The following is a 19,810-nucleotide window of genomic DNA, read 5'->3' on the forward strand; positions in this document are numbered from 1 at the left end:
CCCAAAATCAATGAAAATGCAGTCTTCAATATAGATCTATTTGATTAGTCTCTAACTTACGATTTAAAAAATCTACTAGTATTGATCTAAAATCTATGGCTATGCAGCACTATGCTACTTTTCGTTTTGTTTGACAGTTTAGTCGTCTAAGTTCAAATTAAGTTTAAAGTTCAAAGTTAAAAATAACAATGTCCGAAACACCAGCACCAGATGAAAAGTGTCTAGAAAGTTATGTCTACAGTTTTAGAAAGGACATTATAAAGTGTGTGTTTTTTTTTTTTATTTAAACAATCGGTACAAATCTTTTAAAGTAAACATTTGCGGACTATCTAGATTAGATCTAGCATTTAATCTAACAGTAACAGTAATACTTTTTGAACGCTTGCGGCTTAGCCTTAGTCTTAATTATTATAGTTAATAATAGTTATAGTAATAAATAATATTAATAATTAATAGCCATACTAAGTATTAGTATTACTACTCACAGCCAAGTGACCTAGGGCTAGATCTAGTTCCTCCTAGTGACTAGTCTAGCATTTCTTTCTTGAATACAATGTTAAGTAAGAATGTTTGAATCATACACTGACTCTCACTGAGGAAACATAGATGATAGAGTTATCATAGAGTAGTACTAGATCTAGTATGTTGGTATAGTAGTATAGTATAGATCTAGTCACATAGTGCTGAATATATTTTTCTTTAATGCCTTTAAACTCAGTTCAACATAAAAATATTTTATATTCAAAATATTAATATAGATCTAGATATAGATTATAATGCCGTGGTTACATGGTTTTACTTCAATATTGAAATTATTCGTTAAAATTCCTTCTCAGGCTTCTGCATCTTATTGCTTCTCAGAGAATATTAAAAATATATTTATATTCAATATTAAAGTTTGGTGTTTGTTTGGCTGCCTGGTCATGCGGTTTGATCGCTGGACTGTCGTTCGGATTTATCGACGGTCGAGAGTTCAAACCCTGCCCGCTCCCATCCCCCGTCGTCCTGCAGGAGGTTTGGACTAGGAAGTAAACTATCTTCAACTCTGAAGGAACATCCGAAACATATAAAACATTTTACAAACATTTTACAAAAGGATTGCTCATGGACTCTAGTTTAACACAATAAGCATTTATAAGGCTTACACAATTTTTTTTTTATGGAGCATCTTAAATTCATTTGATATAAGAATAAAAGATTGTTGTTATTGGTGCAAATTGGGGTCTCTCTCTCCTAGGGATATAGGGTAGCTCTAAAAAGAGCTCCTATCTTCTATGATTGTGCTGCCAGAGACTGTTTAACATGAAGCCTCAGAGTTAGGAGAATCATCAGTTAAGCTAAACAATTTTGGTAACATTAATGTTAACTATAGCTCCTTTTGAAAATGTTCACTTAATTTCTAAATTATCTAAATCTGTAGTCAAAGATTTGAGTCATTATTTGTTCTCGAGTACAAAGTACTTTTGATTGGCTTGCCTGGTCGTGCGGTTTGCGCGCTGGACTATCGTTCGGACTTATAGATGGTCCAGGGTTCAAACCCTGCCCGCTCCCATCCCCCGTCGTCCTACGGGAGGTTTGGACTAGGAAGTAATTATCTTCAACTCTGAAGGAACATCCGAAATAAGTAAAACTTTTTACAAACATTTTGATTTCATGTCCCTGTTTTATTTATTAAATAATTTATTAAGCCTTTTGTGTTTTTATTTAAAAATCAGTTTCATTTAAATTTCTAAATTTCAATATGGCTTTTATGTAAGGATGTCTTCAAGTCTTAATTTTAAGCAGGTGCAGTATTTCATGTGGCGAAACATTCCTAGCTGTGATCTATCTATTTTGCCACATCCAACACAAACAAAACTGTTGACTTAAGTTCTCTTTGTGTCATCTGTAGATGCTCGTCTTCTGCAGTTGATTTTGTTTTGATCTCACATGTGTATCCTCCAACTATCTCTTTTGGAGTCTGTGTGCTCCTCTGTATGGCTTATTTATTAAATACTATAATAAAGTAAAATTCCCCTTTCAGACCTAATGATCTTTAGGGCAGTAGTTGAAATGGTCCTCTGTTTCTGTTGCCTAGGGTTAACATCATTTGGCCTGTACAACGACAGACCACCTTTACATTTCCTATAACTAATGCCAGGTACCCATTAGAGTTGGGTGGACTCAGAGGTGCCTAAAGATCCCAAAATTTTAAAATCCCAGGATTCGAACCCAGGACCCCTGGTTCAGAAGCCAAGCGCTTTACTGCTCAGCCACAGCACCTCTTATACGATAAAGTTAAATCAATTTATATTTCTTTGAAATTTAAATAGCTTTATATATACAATCACACATATTTTTTTAACTTCATAGAGTTCAGTTCTTTTTTTAAAAAGCTTATTATATCAGCTCACTCTGTCTGTGTGTGGTAAAAAGTTTCGTCCCATATGCTAGGACAAATTTGTACAAATACTCCTTCTTCCCTAGTGCTATTAGAGCATGGAATGGGTTGCCTGAGCTAGCCAGGAAAACCAGTGACTTGGCAGAATTGAAGTCATTGGTTAATATGCATGACTAAATGCATGACGCGTAGGACGTAATCATCTTCTTTTTTGAAGTAACGTCTGTATTATATAAGATAAGATAAGATAAGATAATAACATGTTTTTCTCCCATTTCCCTTGCTTGGATCAAGTTAAAACTTTGCACAATGATTCATAGGAATCAATAAAAATAAAATTTAACAATTAGTTAATTAATTGTTGGTGATTAATTATTTTGTTTCATCACAAAATAAGGGGAATAAATGCTACTCAATGAGAGATGTGACTATAAATATATGGATTTAGTCCCCTTATTTCATTTCGACAAATTTTTTCTCCCGCTTCCCATTCTAGGATCAAATTGAAATTTTGCATAATTATTCATAGTCGATAACAATACACAAATCAATCGAAAAATTAACCAATCGGTAAATCATTTAGTACAAATTAATTAGTTTTGTTTTGTATAGCAGAAAGGGATCTAAACCCTGTAATTTTCAGTAGTTAGCGGTTCTTTCCCTTAGATAAGCTTTGTTTTTAATAGGTATTATTTATTGTATTGCTTGTTTGTTTTTTTTCAGAGATAAGGTGGCATTGATCACTGGTGGTGGATCAGGAATATGTTTCACAATAGCTGAAATTTTTATGCGGTAAAATGTTAAAATATCTTCTAGCTACAAGTTCCTGATTGAAATACATCAGGGGTTCTCAACCTGTGGGTCGCGACCTCCTTTGGGGTCGATTGACGATTTGCCAGGGGTTGCCTGTGTGTGTGGGAAGGGGAGGTCACGGCAGAGTGGGGGATTCTAAAAAGGGGTCGCCGAGCTTAAAAGGTTGAGAACCGATGAAATACATTGTAGTTATTTAGTGTCACATCTTATGTCGTAGAGTGGGACATGATTCAACTACATTTTACTTTATAAAACTTTAGAAAAATAACTTCACAGTTGACCTACAAAATGTTAAGAGTTATTGATCAGTATTTAGGTAGAGCCTGATGTTTATTTTTCAAAATTTTTCTTTATTCATTAGACATGGTTGTCACACTGCCATAGCTGGAAGAAATGTAGACAGGTTAAACAAATCAGCACGGACACTGCGTGAGACAACAGTGTGTCGATGTCTGCCCATACAAATGGATGTCCGAAAAGTAATATATATTTGTATAGGTCACTAAAAAATCAATAGTTTGTTTCTATGTGTGTGTGTGTTAAAAATCATATTAAACCGGCTAAAACCGATAGCAGACAACATCATATCAGAGGAACAAGCAGGTTTTAGACAAGGTCGCAGCACAACAGAGCAAATCCTAAACCTCAGAATACTCTGTGAGAAATATCTCCAACACCAAGAGAATCTTTTCCATGTCTTTATTGATTTCAAGAAAGCTTTCGATCGAGTATGGCACGGAGCACTCTGGGCGACAATGGAAAAGTACAACATTAATAAAAACATAATCAAAGTTATCCAGAACCTCTACAAGGATGCCACCAGTGCGGTGTACTTCAACAATAATATTGGGGACTGGTTCAAAACCATAGTTGGAGTAAGACAAGGCTGCCTACTGTCACCAACACTCTTCAATATCTTCCTTGAAAGGATAATGGAAGATGCCCTCGAGGGCTATGAAAGTACTGTTACCATTGGAGGAAGAAGAATTACTAACTTGCGCTTCGCAGATGACATTGACGGCCTAGCAGGGACAGAAGAAGAACTAGCTGACCTGGTGATGCGCATTGACAAGACTGCCGCAGCATATGGCATGCAAATAAATGCCGAAAAAACTCAAATTATGACCAATAGCCATCAGGGCTTTAAAAGAGGCATCAGTATTGGAGGTGAAAAGCTAACTAGTGTTAACAGCTTCAAATACCTCGGAGCTATTGTCTCAGATGAGGGAACAAAACCCAAATTATTGGCCCGAATAGCACAGTCCACAGCAGCCCTTTCGAAACTTAAAATAATATGGAAAGATAAGGGCTTAGCCCTCGGCACCAAAATCAGACTGATGCACTCTCTGGTCATGGCCACATTTTTATATGCTTGCGAGTCGTGGACGTTGAATGCAGAGCTTGAGAGGAGGATCCTAGCAATGGAATTGAGATGCTACAGAAGGATCCTAGGCATCACATTCAAAGACCGCATCACAAACCAAGAAATCAGAGACAGGGTTACTGTTGCGATCGGAGCCCATGACGACCTGCTAACTATTGTGAAAAGACGAAAGCTTAAAACCTTTGGCCACATTACAAGATCTACAGGGCTCGCAAAGACCTTCCTTAAGGGAACAGTGCCAGGGAAAAGAAGAAGAGGCAGACAGAAAAAGCGATGGGAGGACAACATTAAAGAATGGACTGGCCTGCCATTGAGAGAGGTTCTAAACAAGGCAAAAAAAAAGGGAGGAATGGAGAAAGACGGTCGACAAATCTTGCCTGGTGCCCCAACGGTCCAACAGACTAAGGGATAGGTAAAGGTAAAAAAGGTAAAAAGGTGTGTGAATGTGTTATGGTTTATTTAAGGAGATAATTCAGAAGGAAAACATTTTTTAGATTCTGTAATGGTAAAAATAGATTTATTCAGATGATAGTTACAATATAGTTTATAGATCTTTATATTGAATCAACACTACAACCAAGGGAAAGGTTTGTATATTTTGTATGGAGTAGAATTTTTAAAATGTTAAATCAGTATTGCATAGAAGAAAGTTATGTTAGAATTGAAGGAATTATTTCCCTTACATTTCAACACCTCTTCTTCCTAAAAGTAAATAAAATAGAACTTACATGACACAGTGGAGGCGTGGTGGATGAGCGGTAAAGCGCTTGGTTTCCAAAACAGTCCCGGGTTTGAATCCTGGTGAAGACTGGGGTTTTTAATTTAGGATCTTTGGGCGCCTGAGTCCACCCAGCTCTAATGGGTAGCTGACATTAGCTGGGGAAAAGTAAAGGCATTTGGTCGTTGTGCTGGGCACATGACACCCTTGTTAACCGTAGGCCACAGAAACAGATGGCCTTTACATCATCTGCCCTATAGACCACAAGGTCTGAAAGAGGAACTTTACTTTTTTTTTTTTACTAGTATCTATTTCTATCTTAGCCTCAAGAAGTAATAGCTGGTGTCGACACCTGTCTCAAAGAATATGGTCGCATTGATATTCTCATTAATGGTAAGTTAAGATTTTGATCAGTTTAAATCATTGTTTTACAGGTATTGTAGAAGCTTGAAAAATTAATAAATCCAAAAACATAATTGTAAAATAAAATTCTGTTGCCATTTTTTTCAGGTGCTGCTGGAAATTTCTTATGCCCATTAGATAAAATGTCATTCAATGCATTCAGGACTGTTTTAGAAATTGACACACTGGGGACCTTCAATGTTAGTAAAGCTGTCTATGACCATTATTTTAAAGTAAGTATCTACAGAGCACCCACTAACATAAAGAAAGATGCTTTAATATTTCGGTATATATTTTAACTTCTTACAATGTACCAAGGGGACAACACTCATTGAATTATTAATTAGTGTTGGACCACGAGGTAATTTTGTATTCATATAAGGGGTTTTCATTGTTTAAATCATGTCAAGAGGGTTTTTGGGTAATTAGTTTAGTATCTTGGAGAATGGACGTAGCTCAAAATCAAGATATAGAGAGCATTCATTCTAACTTAATCAGAGTAAGAGTGTACCAGTATTCTTTTAGATACAAACGAAAAGGACTTGTGTAATTTGAGATATTTTGGTATTTTTGGAAATCTTAATGAATCCTTCACCAATCCCTTAGTCTCTTGGACTGTTGAGGCGCCACACAAGATCCGATGACCGTCTTTCTCAATTCCTTTTGCCTTGGATAGAACCTCTTTCAATGGCAGGACCATCCATTTTTTTATGTTTTCCCATCGCTTTCTCACCTCTTCTTCTTTTTCCTGGTACTGTTCCCTGAAGGAAGGTCTTTGCGAGCCCTGACAGCTCTTTTTGAGTTAGCAGGTCATGGTAGGGTCCAATCATAGTACTAATCCTGTCTCTAATCTCTTTGTGATGCCGTCTTTGTATGTGATATCTAGGTTCTTTCTGTAGCATCTCAATTCCATTGCTAGGATCTTTATCTCTCTATTCTGCAAGATTTGTAAGCATATAAAAATGTGGCCATGATCAGGTCAAACTGATTTTAGTGTCAAGGGCATTGCCTTTGTCTTTGCATATTGTTTTGAGTTTTGCAAGTGGACTGTGCAATTCTAGCCAGTAGTCTCAGGTTTAGTTCTTTCATCTGAGACGATAGCTCTGAGGTATTTAAAACTACTGAAACTTGTCAGCTTTTCACCTCCGATATATCTCAATGAATATTGTAATTCATTGTGTAATAAAATCATTGTATAGGACTGAAATTTGTCTTTTGATTTCTTATTAGGGAAGAGTAGATTATGTGAGATATACAGACTTTGGATCTAGATCTAAGTTAATATGTTCCCTTTTCAAACCTTGTGGTCTGTAGGGCAGATGATATAAAGGTCATCTGTATCTGTGGCCTACGCTTAACAACCAACTGCATATAATTTTCCCCAACTAATGTCAGCTACTCATTAGAGTTGGGTGGACTCAGAGGCGCCAGAAGATCCCGAAATAAAAAATCCCAGTCTTCACCAAGATTTGAACTCTGGATCCTGGCTCGGTAGATGAGCGCTTTACTACTCAGCCACTGCGCCTCTCTAAGTTAATAAAAAAAACTGAATAATAAATAAAAGCAGTAGAAGTACAACCAATCGATTAGCTCGTTTTCAAAGGGATTCAATTCATGGGGATTTGTTTAGATTTTCAATCTCATTTCATGTTTCACTACTTGGTGAAACATCTTTCTTAGTCAGGTAGCAAGATTCTGTGATTTCTTTGTTCAAGTGACAACCATTAGTCATGCTATCTTATTGGCCTGTTTCTGTACAAATGTTTCAGGCTCATGGTGGTGTCATTATCAATATAACAGCCACATTGCATTACAAGGGGACAGCACTCCAAGCTCATGCAGGAAGTGCAAAAGCTGCTATAGGTTTGTCAGCATTTGAATTAACTCACGAATTTGATGCTTGAAATTATGCAATCACTTTATGATGACAAGGATTTTTTAAAAAGCAATGTTTTCATAAAAGTGAAAAATCTTAACAACATATTCTAACAATCTTATGTGCAGTAAAATATTTTTTGTTTACATTTTTCCAGTGCTTTTTTTTTTTTGATGGTATGCACATTTTTTTGTGATGGTACGCAACGGTATCAGCATTTTTTTTAATGTGGGGAAAAATTATTACTTTTCTTCTATTTTAACGTTTATTATTGATTTATTAGTAGTTAAAAGTTAGGCAATCCATCACTGAGAATCAGCACCTATTTTTTTTATAAATAAAAAGAACTGCATTTTTCTAACAGAGGCCCTCACTAAACATCAGGCTTTAGAGTGGGGTCAGCAAGGCATTCGAGTCTTATGTGTGGCTCCAGGGCCAATTGATGACACTGAAGGAATGAGAAGACTTGGTAAGTGCTTCAACTCTTTGTTAATTGCGTATGGTTTCTCATAGCATTAGTTAATGATATGTGTTTATGTAAGTTGACTTTTTATTTGACATGGCCTCCTAATAAATTAAAAGGTAGGGGGAAAGATAACATAAAAGTATGTATTGATGGCCCACTTAATGTGCTGAAGTCTAAAAAGCTGATCAGCTAGAGATATACCCACTAAATGTGCTAAAGACTGCAACGCTGATTAACTAGAGATTGGTCCACTAAATGTGCTGAAGTCTGCAAAACTGATCAGCTAAAGATATGCCCACTAAATGTGCTGAAGTCTGAAAAGTTGATCAGCTAAAGATATGCCCACTAAATGTGCTGAAGTCTGCAAAGTTGATCAGCTAAAGATATGCCCACTAAATGTGCTGAAGTCTGCAAAACTGATCAGCTAAAGATATGCCCACTAAAAGTGCTGAAGTCTGCAAAGTTGATCAGCTAAAGATATGCCCACTAAATGTGCTGAAGTCTACAATGCTGATCAGCTAAAGATATGCCCACTAAATGTGCTGAAGTCTGCAAAGTTGATCAGCTAAAGATATGCCCACTAAATGTGCTGAAGACTGCAATGCTGATTAACTAGAGATTGGTCCACTAAATGTGCTGAAGTCTGCAAAACTGATCAGCTAAAGATATGCCCACTAAATGTGCTGAAGTCTGCAAAGTTGATCAGCTAAAGATATGCCCACTAAATGTGCTGAAGACTGCAATGCTGATTAACTAGAGATTGGTCCACTAAATGTGCTGAAGTCTGCAAAACTGATCAGCTAAAGATATGCCCACTAAATGTGCTGAAGTCTGCAAAGTTGATCAGCTAAAGATATGCCCACTAAATGTGCTGAAGTCTGCAAAGTTGATCAGCTAAAGATATGCCCACTAAATGTGCTGAAGTCTGCAAAACTGATCAGCTAAAGATATGCCCACTAAAAGTGCTGAAGTCTGCAAAGTTGATCAGCTAAAGATATGCCCACTAAATGTGCTGAAGTCTGCAAAACTGATCAGCTAAAGATATGCCCACTAAATGTGCTGAAGTCTGCAAAGTTGATCAGCTAAAGATATGCCCACTAAATGTGCTGAAGTCTGCAAAGTTGATCAGCTAAAGATATGCCCACTAAATGTGCTGAAGTCTGCAATGCTGATTAACTAGAAATTGGCCCACTAAATTTGCTGAAGTCTGCAATGCTGATCAGCTAGAGATTAGGCCACTAAATGTGCTGAAGTCTGAAATTTGCAATGCTGATCATCTAGAGATTGGCCCACTACATGTGCTGAAGTCTGCAATGCTGATCAGCTAGAGATTAGGCCACTAAATGTGCTGAAGTCTGAAATTTGCAATGCTGATCATCTAGAGATTGGCCCACTACATGTGCTGAAGTCTGCAATGCTGATCAGCTAGAGATTAAATGTTAATGTGCCGGTACTAGATTAAGTGAACTGACAACACTGGTACAGGTGGCCATACATGACTAGGCAACACTTGGATGACTGCCTGGTCGTGCGGTTTGCGTGCTGGACTGTCGTTCAGATTTATCGATGGTCCCGGGTTCAAACCCTGCCCGCTCCCATCCCCCGCCGTCCTGCGGGAGGTTTGGACTAGGAAGTAATTATCTTCAACTCTGAAGGAACATCCGAAACATGTAAAACATTTTACAAACATTTTACACATGGAAAGAGGCCAGTTTACAATGTTGGATCAAGCTTGACGAGTGTATGGGCTTTCAGTAAGATAATGTTGTGAATACACAGTGTGCAGATAGCCCGCGTTATGACTAGGTGACCTTCTGGAAGTTACTGGCAATAAACCTATAGTCTTTCGACTGGTCTCTATAAGAGGAAGGTTAAGTTGTAAAGTTCAGTACTGTTAAGTAGTTATACAGTCAGTATTTTGTTGATACTTGATACCGTTGTACATTGTTCAGTTCTTTGTTAGCACAGTTTTTTTAAAGTGCATAACAACTTAGATTTGTCTGTGAAATTCTTGAGTTAGTTTTGTCTACAAGTTGATATATAAAGAAAGATAGAATAAGATATGTAAAGTACATTAGGATTAGGGTTATTAGGAAAAAGCTTATTTACTTTCTGATTTTTATGAGACATAACCATAACAACTTAAGCTATGTAATCTAGTGTAAAACATAACAACTTAAGCTATGTAATCTAGTGTAAACCATAACAACTTAAGCTATGTAATCTAGTGTCAACCATAACAACTTAAGCTACGTAATCTAGTGTAAACCATAACAACTTAAGCTACGTAATCTAGTGTAAACCATAACATCTTAAGCTACGTAATCTAGTGTCAACCATAACAACTTAAGCTATGTAATCTAGTGTAAACCATAACAACGTAAGCTATGTAATCTAGTGTAAACCATAACAACTTAAGTTATGTAATCTAGTGTAAACCATAACAACGTAAGCTACATAATCTAGTGTAAACCATAACATCTTAAGCTACGTAATCTAGTGTCAACCATAACAACTTAAGCTATGTAATCTAGTGTAAACCATAACAACTTAAGCTACGTAATCTAGTGTAAACCATAACATCTTAAGCTACGTAATCTAGTGTAAACCATAACAATGTAAGCTATGTAATCTAGTGTAAACCATAACAACTTAAGCCATGTAATATAGTGTCAACCATAACAACCTAAGCTATGTAATCTAGTGTAAACCATAACAACTTAAGCTATGTAATCTAGTGTAAACCATAACAACTTAAGCTATGTAACCTAGTGTAAACCATAACAACTTAAGCTACGTAATCTAGTGTAAACCATAACAACTTAAGCTATGTAATCTAGTGTAAACCATAACAACTTAAGCTACGTAATCTAGTGTAGACCATAACAACTTAAGCTATGTAATCTAGTGTAAAACCATAACAACTTAAGCTATGTAATCTAGTGTAAACCATAACAACTTAAGCTATGTAATCTAGTGTAAACCATAACAACTTAAGCTATGTAATCTAGTGTCAACCATAACAACTTAAGCTACGTAATCTAGTGTAAACCATAACAACTTAAGCTACGTAATCTAGTGTAAACCATAACATCTTAAGCTACGTAATCTAGTGTCAACCATAACAACTTAAGCTATGTAATCTAGTGTAAACCATAACAACGTAAGCTATGTAATCTAGTGTAAACCATAACAACTTAAGTTATGTAATCTAGTGTAAACCATAACAACGTAAGCTACATAATCTAGTGTAAACCATAACATCTTAAGCTACGTAATCTAGTGTCAACCATAACAACTTAAGCTATGTAATCTAGTGTAAACCATAACAACTTAAGCTACGTAATCTAGTGTAAACCATAACATCTTAAGCTACGTAATCTAGTGTAAACCATAACAACTTAAGCTATGTAATCTAGTGTAAACCATAACAACTTAAGCTATGTAATCTAGTGTAAACCATAACAATGTAAGCTATGTAATCTAGTGTAAACCATAACAACTTAAGCTATGTAATCTAGTGTAAACCATAACAATGTAAGCTATGTAATCTAGTGTAAACCATAACAACTTAAGCTATGTAATCTAGTGTAAACCATAACAACGTAAGCTATGTAATCTAGTGTAAACCATAACAACTTAAGTTATGTAATCTAGTGTAAACCATAACAACTTAAGCTATGTAATCTAGTGTAAACCATAACAACGTAAGCTATGTAATCTAGTGTAAACCATAACAACATAAGCTATGTAATCTAGTGTAAACCATAACAACTTAAGCTATGTAATCTAGTGTAAACCATAACAACTTAAGCTATGTAACCTAGTGTAAACCATAACAACTTAAGCTACGTAATCTAGTGTAAACCATAACAACTTAAGCTATGTAATTTAGTGTAAACCATAACAACGTAAGCTATGTAATCTAGTGTAAACCATAACAACTTAAGCCATGTAATATAGTGTCAACCATAACAACCTAAGCTATGTAATCTAGTGTAAACCATAACAACTTAAGCTATGTAATCTAGTGTAAACCATAACAACTTAAGCTATGTAACCTAGTGTAAACCATAACAACTTAAGCTACGTAATCTAGTGTCAACCATAACAACTTAAGCTACGTAATCTAGTGTAGACCATAACAACTTAAGCTATGTAATCTAGTGTAAAACCATAACAACTTAAGCTATGTAATCTAGTGTAAACCATAACAACTTACGCTACGTAATCTAGTGTAAACCATAACAACTTACGCTATGTAATCTAGTGTAAACCATAACAACTTAAGCTACGTAATCTAGTGTAAACCATAACAACTTAAGCTACGTAATCTAGTGTAAACCATAAAATCTTAAACTACGTAATCTAGTGTAAACCATAACAACTTAAGCTACGTAATCTAGTGTAAACCATAACAACTTAAGCTACGTAATCTAGTGTAAACCATAAAATCTTAAACTACGTAATCTAGTGTAAACCATAACAACTTAAGCTACGTAATCTAGTGTCAACCATAACAACTTAAGCTATGTAATCTAGTGTCAACCATAACAACTTAAGCTATGTAATCTAGTGTCAACCATAACAACGTAAGCTATGTAATCTAGTGTAAACCATAACAACTTAAGCTATGTAATCTAGTGTCAACCATAACAACGTAAGCTATGTAATCTAGTGTAAACCATAACAACTTAAGCTATGTAATCTAGTGTCAACCATAACAACGTAAGCTATGTAATCTAGTGTAGACCATAACAACTTAAGCAATGTAATCTAGTGTAAACCATAACAACTTAAGCTACGTAATCTAGTGTAGACCATAACAACTTAAGCTACGTAATCTAGTGTAAAACCATAACAACTTAAGCTATGTAATCTAGTGTAAACTATAACAACTTACGCTACGTAATCTAGTGTAAACCATAACAACTTAAGCTATGTAATCTAGTGTAACTTTATATATAATAAGTTGATTTTTTAGATTTAATTGTGTTGACCTGCAGTGCCATACATAAAATGTAAAAAATCAACAAATGTTAAGTTTTTTTTTTTACTGCATTCTTTCAGGTGGTGGTATTCCCAAAGAGATTTTAAACAGCGTTATCCCAATCGGAAGGATGGGTACAAGAAAAGAAATAGGAGAGATTTGTTTATTTTTAGTTACAGATATGGCAGGATTAATCACATCTTCCACTCTCATCGCTGATGGTGCTGCCTGGTTAAGCGATGACAACTCACACCGCCGAGTGGAATTTTTTAACAAATTAATGGCGAAAATGTAACTACTGTTTGACACTGACTTCGCACCATGAGTTGTTAGGATTAGTACATTTATAATTGTGTCCTGTAAACAGAGATGATTTAAAATGTTTGTGAAAGTATGTATTAAAGTACTCAAGAAACATTCTTTATGTCTATTTAAAAGGTAAAATGTTTGTGTTTTTTTTTATACCGGTAATCAAAAGTTGGCATGTTTGTTGTGTTTATTCCGAAGCTGAAATATTTATTGTTTGTTTTGTTTATTGGAGATATTAAACATGGCTGAAAAATTCTAAATAGCAAGCTTTTGAGGTTGTTATGAACATAATAATAATAGATTCGAAATGTCCGCTTAGTATGGCTTTAATACCCTGAATAACGACACAATACATATCTTTAATATTGTTTGAACACATTCTTATGGACGAGTTACAAGCACATGTAAACATAAGAACGACGACCGATACAGTATATATTTTTTCATAAACATAGGCGTTTTAGGCTTTGTTACAATATGAAACAATCTTGACAGCATTTGTTTTGCCGAACTTGAATTCCCTTCAAACAAGGGGACTTAACATGGAAGCCAAAACGAGGAAAGCGCAAACAGGGACATCCTCGTATTACTTGGCGACACACCTTCATGGAGGACCTCAGAACAGTGGACACCAGGTGGGAGGAGGCTTCAGACATTGCCAGTGACAGATCTTTATGGAGACAGCTTGCCGCCCATTGCGCCGAACGGCGCGGGAGGACCTAAGTCTAAGTAAGTAAATAAGGGGACTTTTAAGGGGAGGAGGACCACCTGAGGCTATTTTTTTTATTTTTTAACCAAATGCATTCAGATTTGGTATACATATATATGGAGTTAATCTAATGTAAAAAATGTAAACAAAATCTTTAAAAAAATTTGGGTTGCCATGGAAACGCCGCCATATTGGATTTTTTAAGGTAACTTTAAGCCGATTCTACTCTTAAAGTATTTGTTGAAAATGAATGAAATAACTTGAATTCAATACTTAAACAATGTATCTAGAAAGAAATAGACTTAGAAATTGAATAAATCTTTTTACTTTTTGAATATTTTTATTCGAACTTATGATATGTTTTTTTCTATAAAAAATCACAATTTTGGAGACAAAATGTTGAAAATTTAAAAAATGAAGACAAAAATTGAAAAACTGGCTCTATAGAATGGAACTACATTATGTTGTTAGCATATATTCCAAATTTAATAAGAATACATCTATAAATAAAAAAGTAAATACAAATTGAAGAAGGTGACCGAAGCAAAAATATGATTATCTTGACAGCATTTGTTTTGCTGAACGTGAATTCCCTTCAAACAAGGGGACTTAATTTTCTATTTCAGCTCTAAGATGCAGACGATCAAACTTTTTTTCAAGTTATTGAGATAGCAGTCAGTATGACCTTGTGAGAAACGTTCTTCTAGATTTTCTTCTTCTTCTTCTTCTTCGTTCTCATTGTTATGTTGGAGCGTTCAGATGAGTAGACCAATACATGAGGTGAACTGCGCAGTGGTTTCCAAGTCAGGGAGCTCTCCATATAGTTTCCTTTCTATTGGGGTGATTTGGGGCCAATGTCTTATACGGGCCTCTTGGTAAAGAGAGCAGTTTTGGAGGACGTGGTCTGCATTCTCTGGTGATACTCCACATGGGCAGATTTCACTGGTTCCAATTTTGAGCTTCCGGTACATGTGTTGTTCTTCTAGATGATGTTAAGGACTAAGGTCATATGTTTCTTTGGCCAACAGTTAACAAGCAGGGTGTCATGTGGCGAGCACAATGACCCAACCGCCTTTACTTTCCCCTAAAATTCCTGAAATTCAAAAGCGATTTGAACCCAAGATCCCAGGTTCGGAAGCCAAGTGCTTCATCACTCAGCCACCGCTCACCCATGACCTTGTGAGATGGGCAGTTAAATAGTGGATGATGAAGAGTTGTAGACATTTTACAAAGAGAATTAGATGAATTACAGAAATAAGAATCAAATTGTAGCATGTCTTTCCAGCCAGAAAAATGTCACTTATTAAGAGTAAAATAAATAAATAAGTGCCACTTAAGCCTATTCATGTTACACAGACTAAAACCTCAAAATAACTAGGTGTTATAATAAATGAAAAACTATCATGGAATACCTCATATTGATGAAATTATTTTTAAAAAATCAAAGCATTAGGGTTTATTATTATTTAACCTTGATTAGGCCAATAATAGAATATGCATCCTCTGTTTGGGACCCCTCAACTCAAGGAAACATTAAGAAACTGGAACAAACACAAAATAGAGCATTGCGATTCGTACAAATCAAATTTTAAAAAAACAACAACGAATATTCACATTTGATTAGAGTAATAAAATCATTAAATTTAGAGACCCTTCATGATAGAAGACTTAAAAGTAAGGTAGCAATTATATATAAAACAACCATAATCTTCAAATACAAAACCTAATAAAATACTCAGACACTTTAGATAAAAGCACTTTCCTTGTTACATATGCTAGGGAATAGGAAAATGTGTACAAATACTCCTTCTTCCTAGGACTATTAGAGCATAAAGTGGATTGCCTGAGTCAGCGAGGAAAACTTAGCAGAGTGTAAGTTATTGATAAACATGCATGACTAGATTGACCTAGGAATACGCATAGGATGTAATCATCTTCTTTTTTGAAGTAATGTCTGCATTTTATAAAATAAAATAAAATAATATAAAACGAATACAATTTAAAAAACAACAATTAATTAAAAAGCATTACCATTAAGTGTTTTCTCTCATTAAAAAAATGGAAGACATATTACTGCCTTTATATATGTCATATGAAAATACTGAAACCTGCCTTTTTACCTGCCAGAGTGGACCACTTTGCGGGCCGATTCTGAAACAACGAAGCATCAGTGTCCCCCTTTATATGAAAACAGTATAGTATTGTAGAGTATTCATAATGCATGCATATTGAAGATATTTTCGCTAGGTTATTTGTATTACACTAAATCATTCTATATATTACATTATATTACTATAAGATGTTTCTATTACTATATGATGTTTCTGGAAAAATGGGTGGGGCGCCGATAAATTGCCGTGCACCGGGCCCCCAGCTATGCTTGCTACGCCTTTGCCTCTAGGTCTATAATATAGGGATGAATCTCTAGGTCTATAATATAGGGATGAATCTCTAGGTCTATAATATAGGGATGAATCTCTAGGTCTATAATATAGGGATGAATCTCTAGGTCTATAATATAGGGATGAATCTCTAGGTCTATAATATAGGGATGAATCTCTAGGTCTATAATATAGGGATGAATCTCTAGGTCTATAATATAGGGATGAATCTCTAGGTCTATAATATAGGGATGAATCTCTAGGTCTATAATATAGGGATGAATCTCTAGGTCTATAATATAGGGATGAATCTCTAGGTCTATAATATAGGGATGAATACAGATAATGCACTTCACCAAGTTACATGCGCATACCTAAAGAAATGGCGTGAGTTTAAAGGTCTATAAAAATGAAACATTCTAAAAACACAGTGACAAATGAAATGAGTATATGGTAAACCAATGAAACAAAATACTCTGCATCACAAGTTGACAAAACTCAACATTTATCATACGATATCATACATGATATCTACTTTAGTCAAAACCAACTTATAATAAGAATACTATGACTAAATAAGATCTACTTTAGTCACCACCAACGTATGAGCTGTGGACAGAAAAATAAGTACAATGGCTCACTTCTCCTGAGGACAATCTGACACAGTCAGAGCACAAGAAGTCATTAAGTCATTGTTTAATAGGCATGACTGAATGCATGACGCGTAGGACGTAATCATCTTCTTTTTTGAAGTAACGTCTGTATTATATAAGATAAGATATTAACAAAACGTCTGTATTATATAAGATAAGATATTAACAAAACGTCTGTTTATATAAGATAAGATATAACAAAACGTCTGTATTATATAAGATAGGATATAACAAAACGTCTGTATTATATAAGATAGGATATAACAAAACGTCTGTATTATATAAGATAGGATATAACAAAACGTCTGTATTATATAAGATAGGATATAACAAAACGTCTGTATTATATACGAAAGGATATAACAAAACGTCTGTATTATGTAAGATAGGATATAACAAAACGTCTGTATTATATAAGATAGGATATAACAAAACGTCTGTATTATATAAGAGAGGATATAACAAAACGTCTGTATTATATAAGATAGGATATAACAAGAAGAACAAAAGATGTCAACTCAGTTCACTGTCAAAATAATGGTCATGAAGAAGGGGGGCACTGGACCGCAAGGACTCACTAACAAGAAATGTTATTATTGGCCCTTTTGTCACATTGAAACACATAAATCTTCCTATATATTCTTATCTTATATAATACAGACGTTACTTCAAAAAAGATGACGATTGTCACGTGTTTATTATGTTTATTTAACTGGCAGATCTTGATGCTATAAACTTGTGACATATGTGGGTTCGGAGGTGCCTTGATTATAGTTCAAACACTTTAATAATCAATGAAGAAACAAAGTGCTGATATGTTTTCTTGAGTTTTAATTATTTAAAACTTGAACTTGAAACAATAAAAGTATGTACAAAGATATATATAACAGATACAGGATTCAGTGAAATGTTCAATAAAATGAGTAAATATTTACTTTAAAAACTGGCGACTTCTAGGTCTAACTTTCTAGCGTTCTCTCTCGTCTCAAGCTAACACTCCGCCTTTTATATCTTTCTTTAGGATAAAGAACAGTGACAATTCAATACACATCCTTGACCCGTTTACATTTAATTTTCCTTTTGATTGTTAATTATGTTTCCCTGCTGTAGCCTTGACTAAGCTTTAATAGGCGTCTTTCTGGCATTAAAGCGTGAGTGCGCTGACCTGATTTGAGATAGGTACAATGTCCTCATTTAGTGAACAATGAGGTGTCACTAGGAACTGTGTTTGTAATTTAAGCTATGTTAATTTTGTTTCCCTGCTGTAGTCTTGAGCTAAGTTTTAATCGGCGTCTTTCTGGCATTTAAGCGTGGGTACGCTGACCTGATTTGAGATAGGTACAATGTCCTCGTTTTCGAAACAACCAGGTGTCACTAGGACACGTCCTATTTTTCCTAAGAGGTTATCTTGAGAACTTTCAATCCATAATACTGTACCACAAAATTTACACAATGTTGCCAACGATTATTTGCTCTTGTTACCATTCCTGACTTTTAATTTGAATAGGCAGGGGATAGCGCGAACGCAGTCCCCCATACGCAAAAATTACGCACCCGAGTCACCCACATTTGGGGTGATCGCAGGGTTCAACCCGCCCGAAGTGCAATGGACGAGCCTCGACCTGGGAGGACCACCTTGCTGATCAGGGTACCTCCTGTGCCAGGTAAGTATGAGAAAGAGTTGAGCCTCTGGAGTATTTGAATACAAAACATTTGGACTTTTATGCGGTTCTTGACGGCTACATACAAATTGATTTAAGAATCGCTTTTTAATCCTTGTTTTAACATATGTTATGATTTGGCACCATTTGTTGTTTATTTTTGTACAGCTGTAATTAAATTAAAAAAAATAACATTTAAAAATGTACAAAATAAAATAGCAAAAACTCTAATTAAATATGACAGTCAACGTATGAGTTTTTACTTCCCCTGTTAAGGAATGCACAAAACTTGTATTACCTCCCTTGTATTGTATGTAATGATCTTGAATCCACTGTTACAAAGCGAAGGAATATTCTCGGGTTTATTTTTGCTTCTCGTTCATGAATGGATATTAACTGATGTTATTGAGTGATTATCTAATTGATGATTTTTGTAAAGGGCTAATCCCTCATTCAAAGCCTCAAGGAAGAAGCTTTCCATTGGCTGAATGACCGCATGTATATATGCACATTGGCACCTTCGAACTCTACTCGTATTACATGAAACACTGCTTCTATACATACTAAATGCTAAGTTTCTCTTTTAAAATAAAAGTAAACACATTTTTAAAAATGTAATTAACTTTTATGACAGAAAACTTTTAATTTAGTAATACAAATATTTGAATAACATTATTTTAGAAACGAGCAAACAAAAAAGGTTCACATGAATGTTTAAACATTATGTAGCGAGTCATTTCCCTTATAAATATAAGTCTCCTGTGTTTTCTTACTATTAGTCGTGAATAGTTGTAAAGGGTGTATTATTATTTTGAAAAAAAAAAAAAACTGCTTGTATAGTTCATTTTAAAAATTAATCGATTTCCTTTTCGAAAACATAAAAAAGTAGTCGCTGCATGAGAACTTTGTCATGATATTATGCAGTTTCCTATTTCTAGTTTTTGCGATCTAAAATAAAATAATGTTATTAAAAATATCTGTATTACTAAATAAAGTGTTTTCTGTTACACGAGCTATTTACCTTTTAAATAAAGCGTTTACTTTTGTTTTATCTTATCTTATATAATA

The 19,810-nt window shown here is 34.9% G+C and overlaps 1 protein-coding gene and 1 non-coding gene across 2 annotated transcripts; one reads left to right on the forward strand and one right to left on the reverse strand.

Moving 5' to 3' along the window:
- The first annotated feature begins 117 nt into the window (after positions 1–117).
- Positions 118–13,473, forward strand: LOC106063822 (peroxisomal 2,4-dienoyl-CoA reductase [(3E)-enoyl-CoA-producing]). Its single transcript, XM_013222290.2, has 8 exons — positions 118–262; positions 3,104–3,172; positions 3,555–3,672; positions 5,619–5,688; positions 5,806–5,930; positions 7,467–7,560; positions 7,938–8,042; positions 13,110–13,473. Exons 1-8 carry the CDS (start codon positions 189–191, stop codon positions 13,322–13,324), a joined length of 870 nt encoding a protein of 289 aa, XP_013077744.2. The 5' UTR covers positions 118–188; the 3' UTR covers positions 13,325–13,473.
- Positions 13,474–18,589: 5,116 nt separating this feature from the next.
- LOC129924858 (U1 spliceosomal RNA) lies at positions 18,590–18,753 on the reverse strand. Its single transcript, XR_008776767.1, has one exon. It is a non-coding gene; the product is annotated as a U1 spliceosomal RNA (small nuclear RNA).
- Between the last annotated feature and the right edge of the window lie 1,057 nt (positions 18,754–19,810).

The sequence above is a fragment of the Biomphalaria glabrata genome, chromosome 2, assembly GCF_947242115.1.
Source record: "Biomphalaria glabrata chromosome 2, xgBioGlab47.1, whole genome shotgun sequence".
NCBI classification, from domain to species: Eukaryota; Metazoa; Mollusca; class Gastropoda; family Planorbidae; genus Biomphalaria; species Biomphalaria glabrata.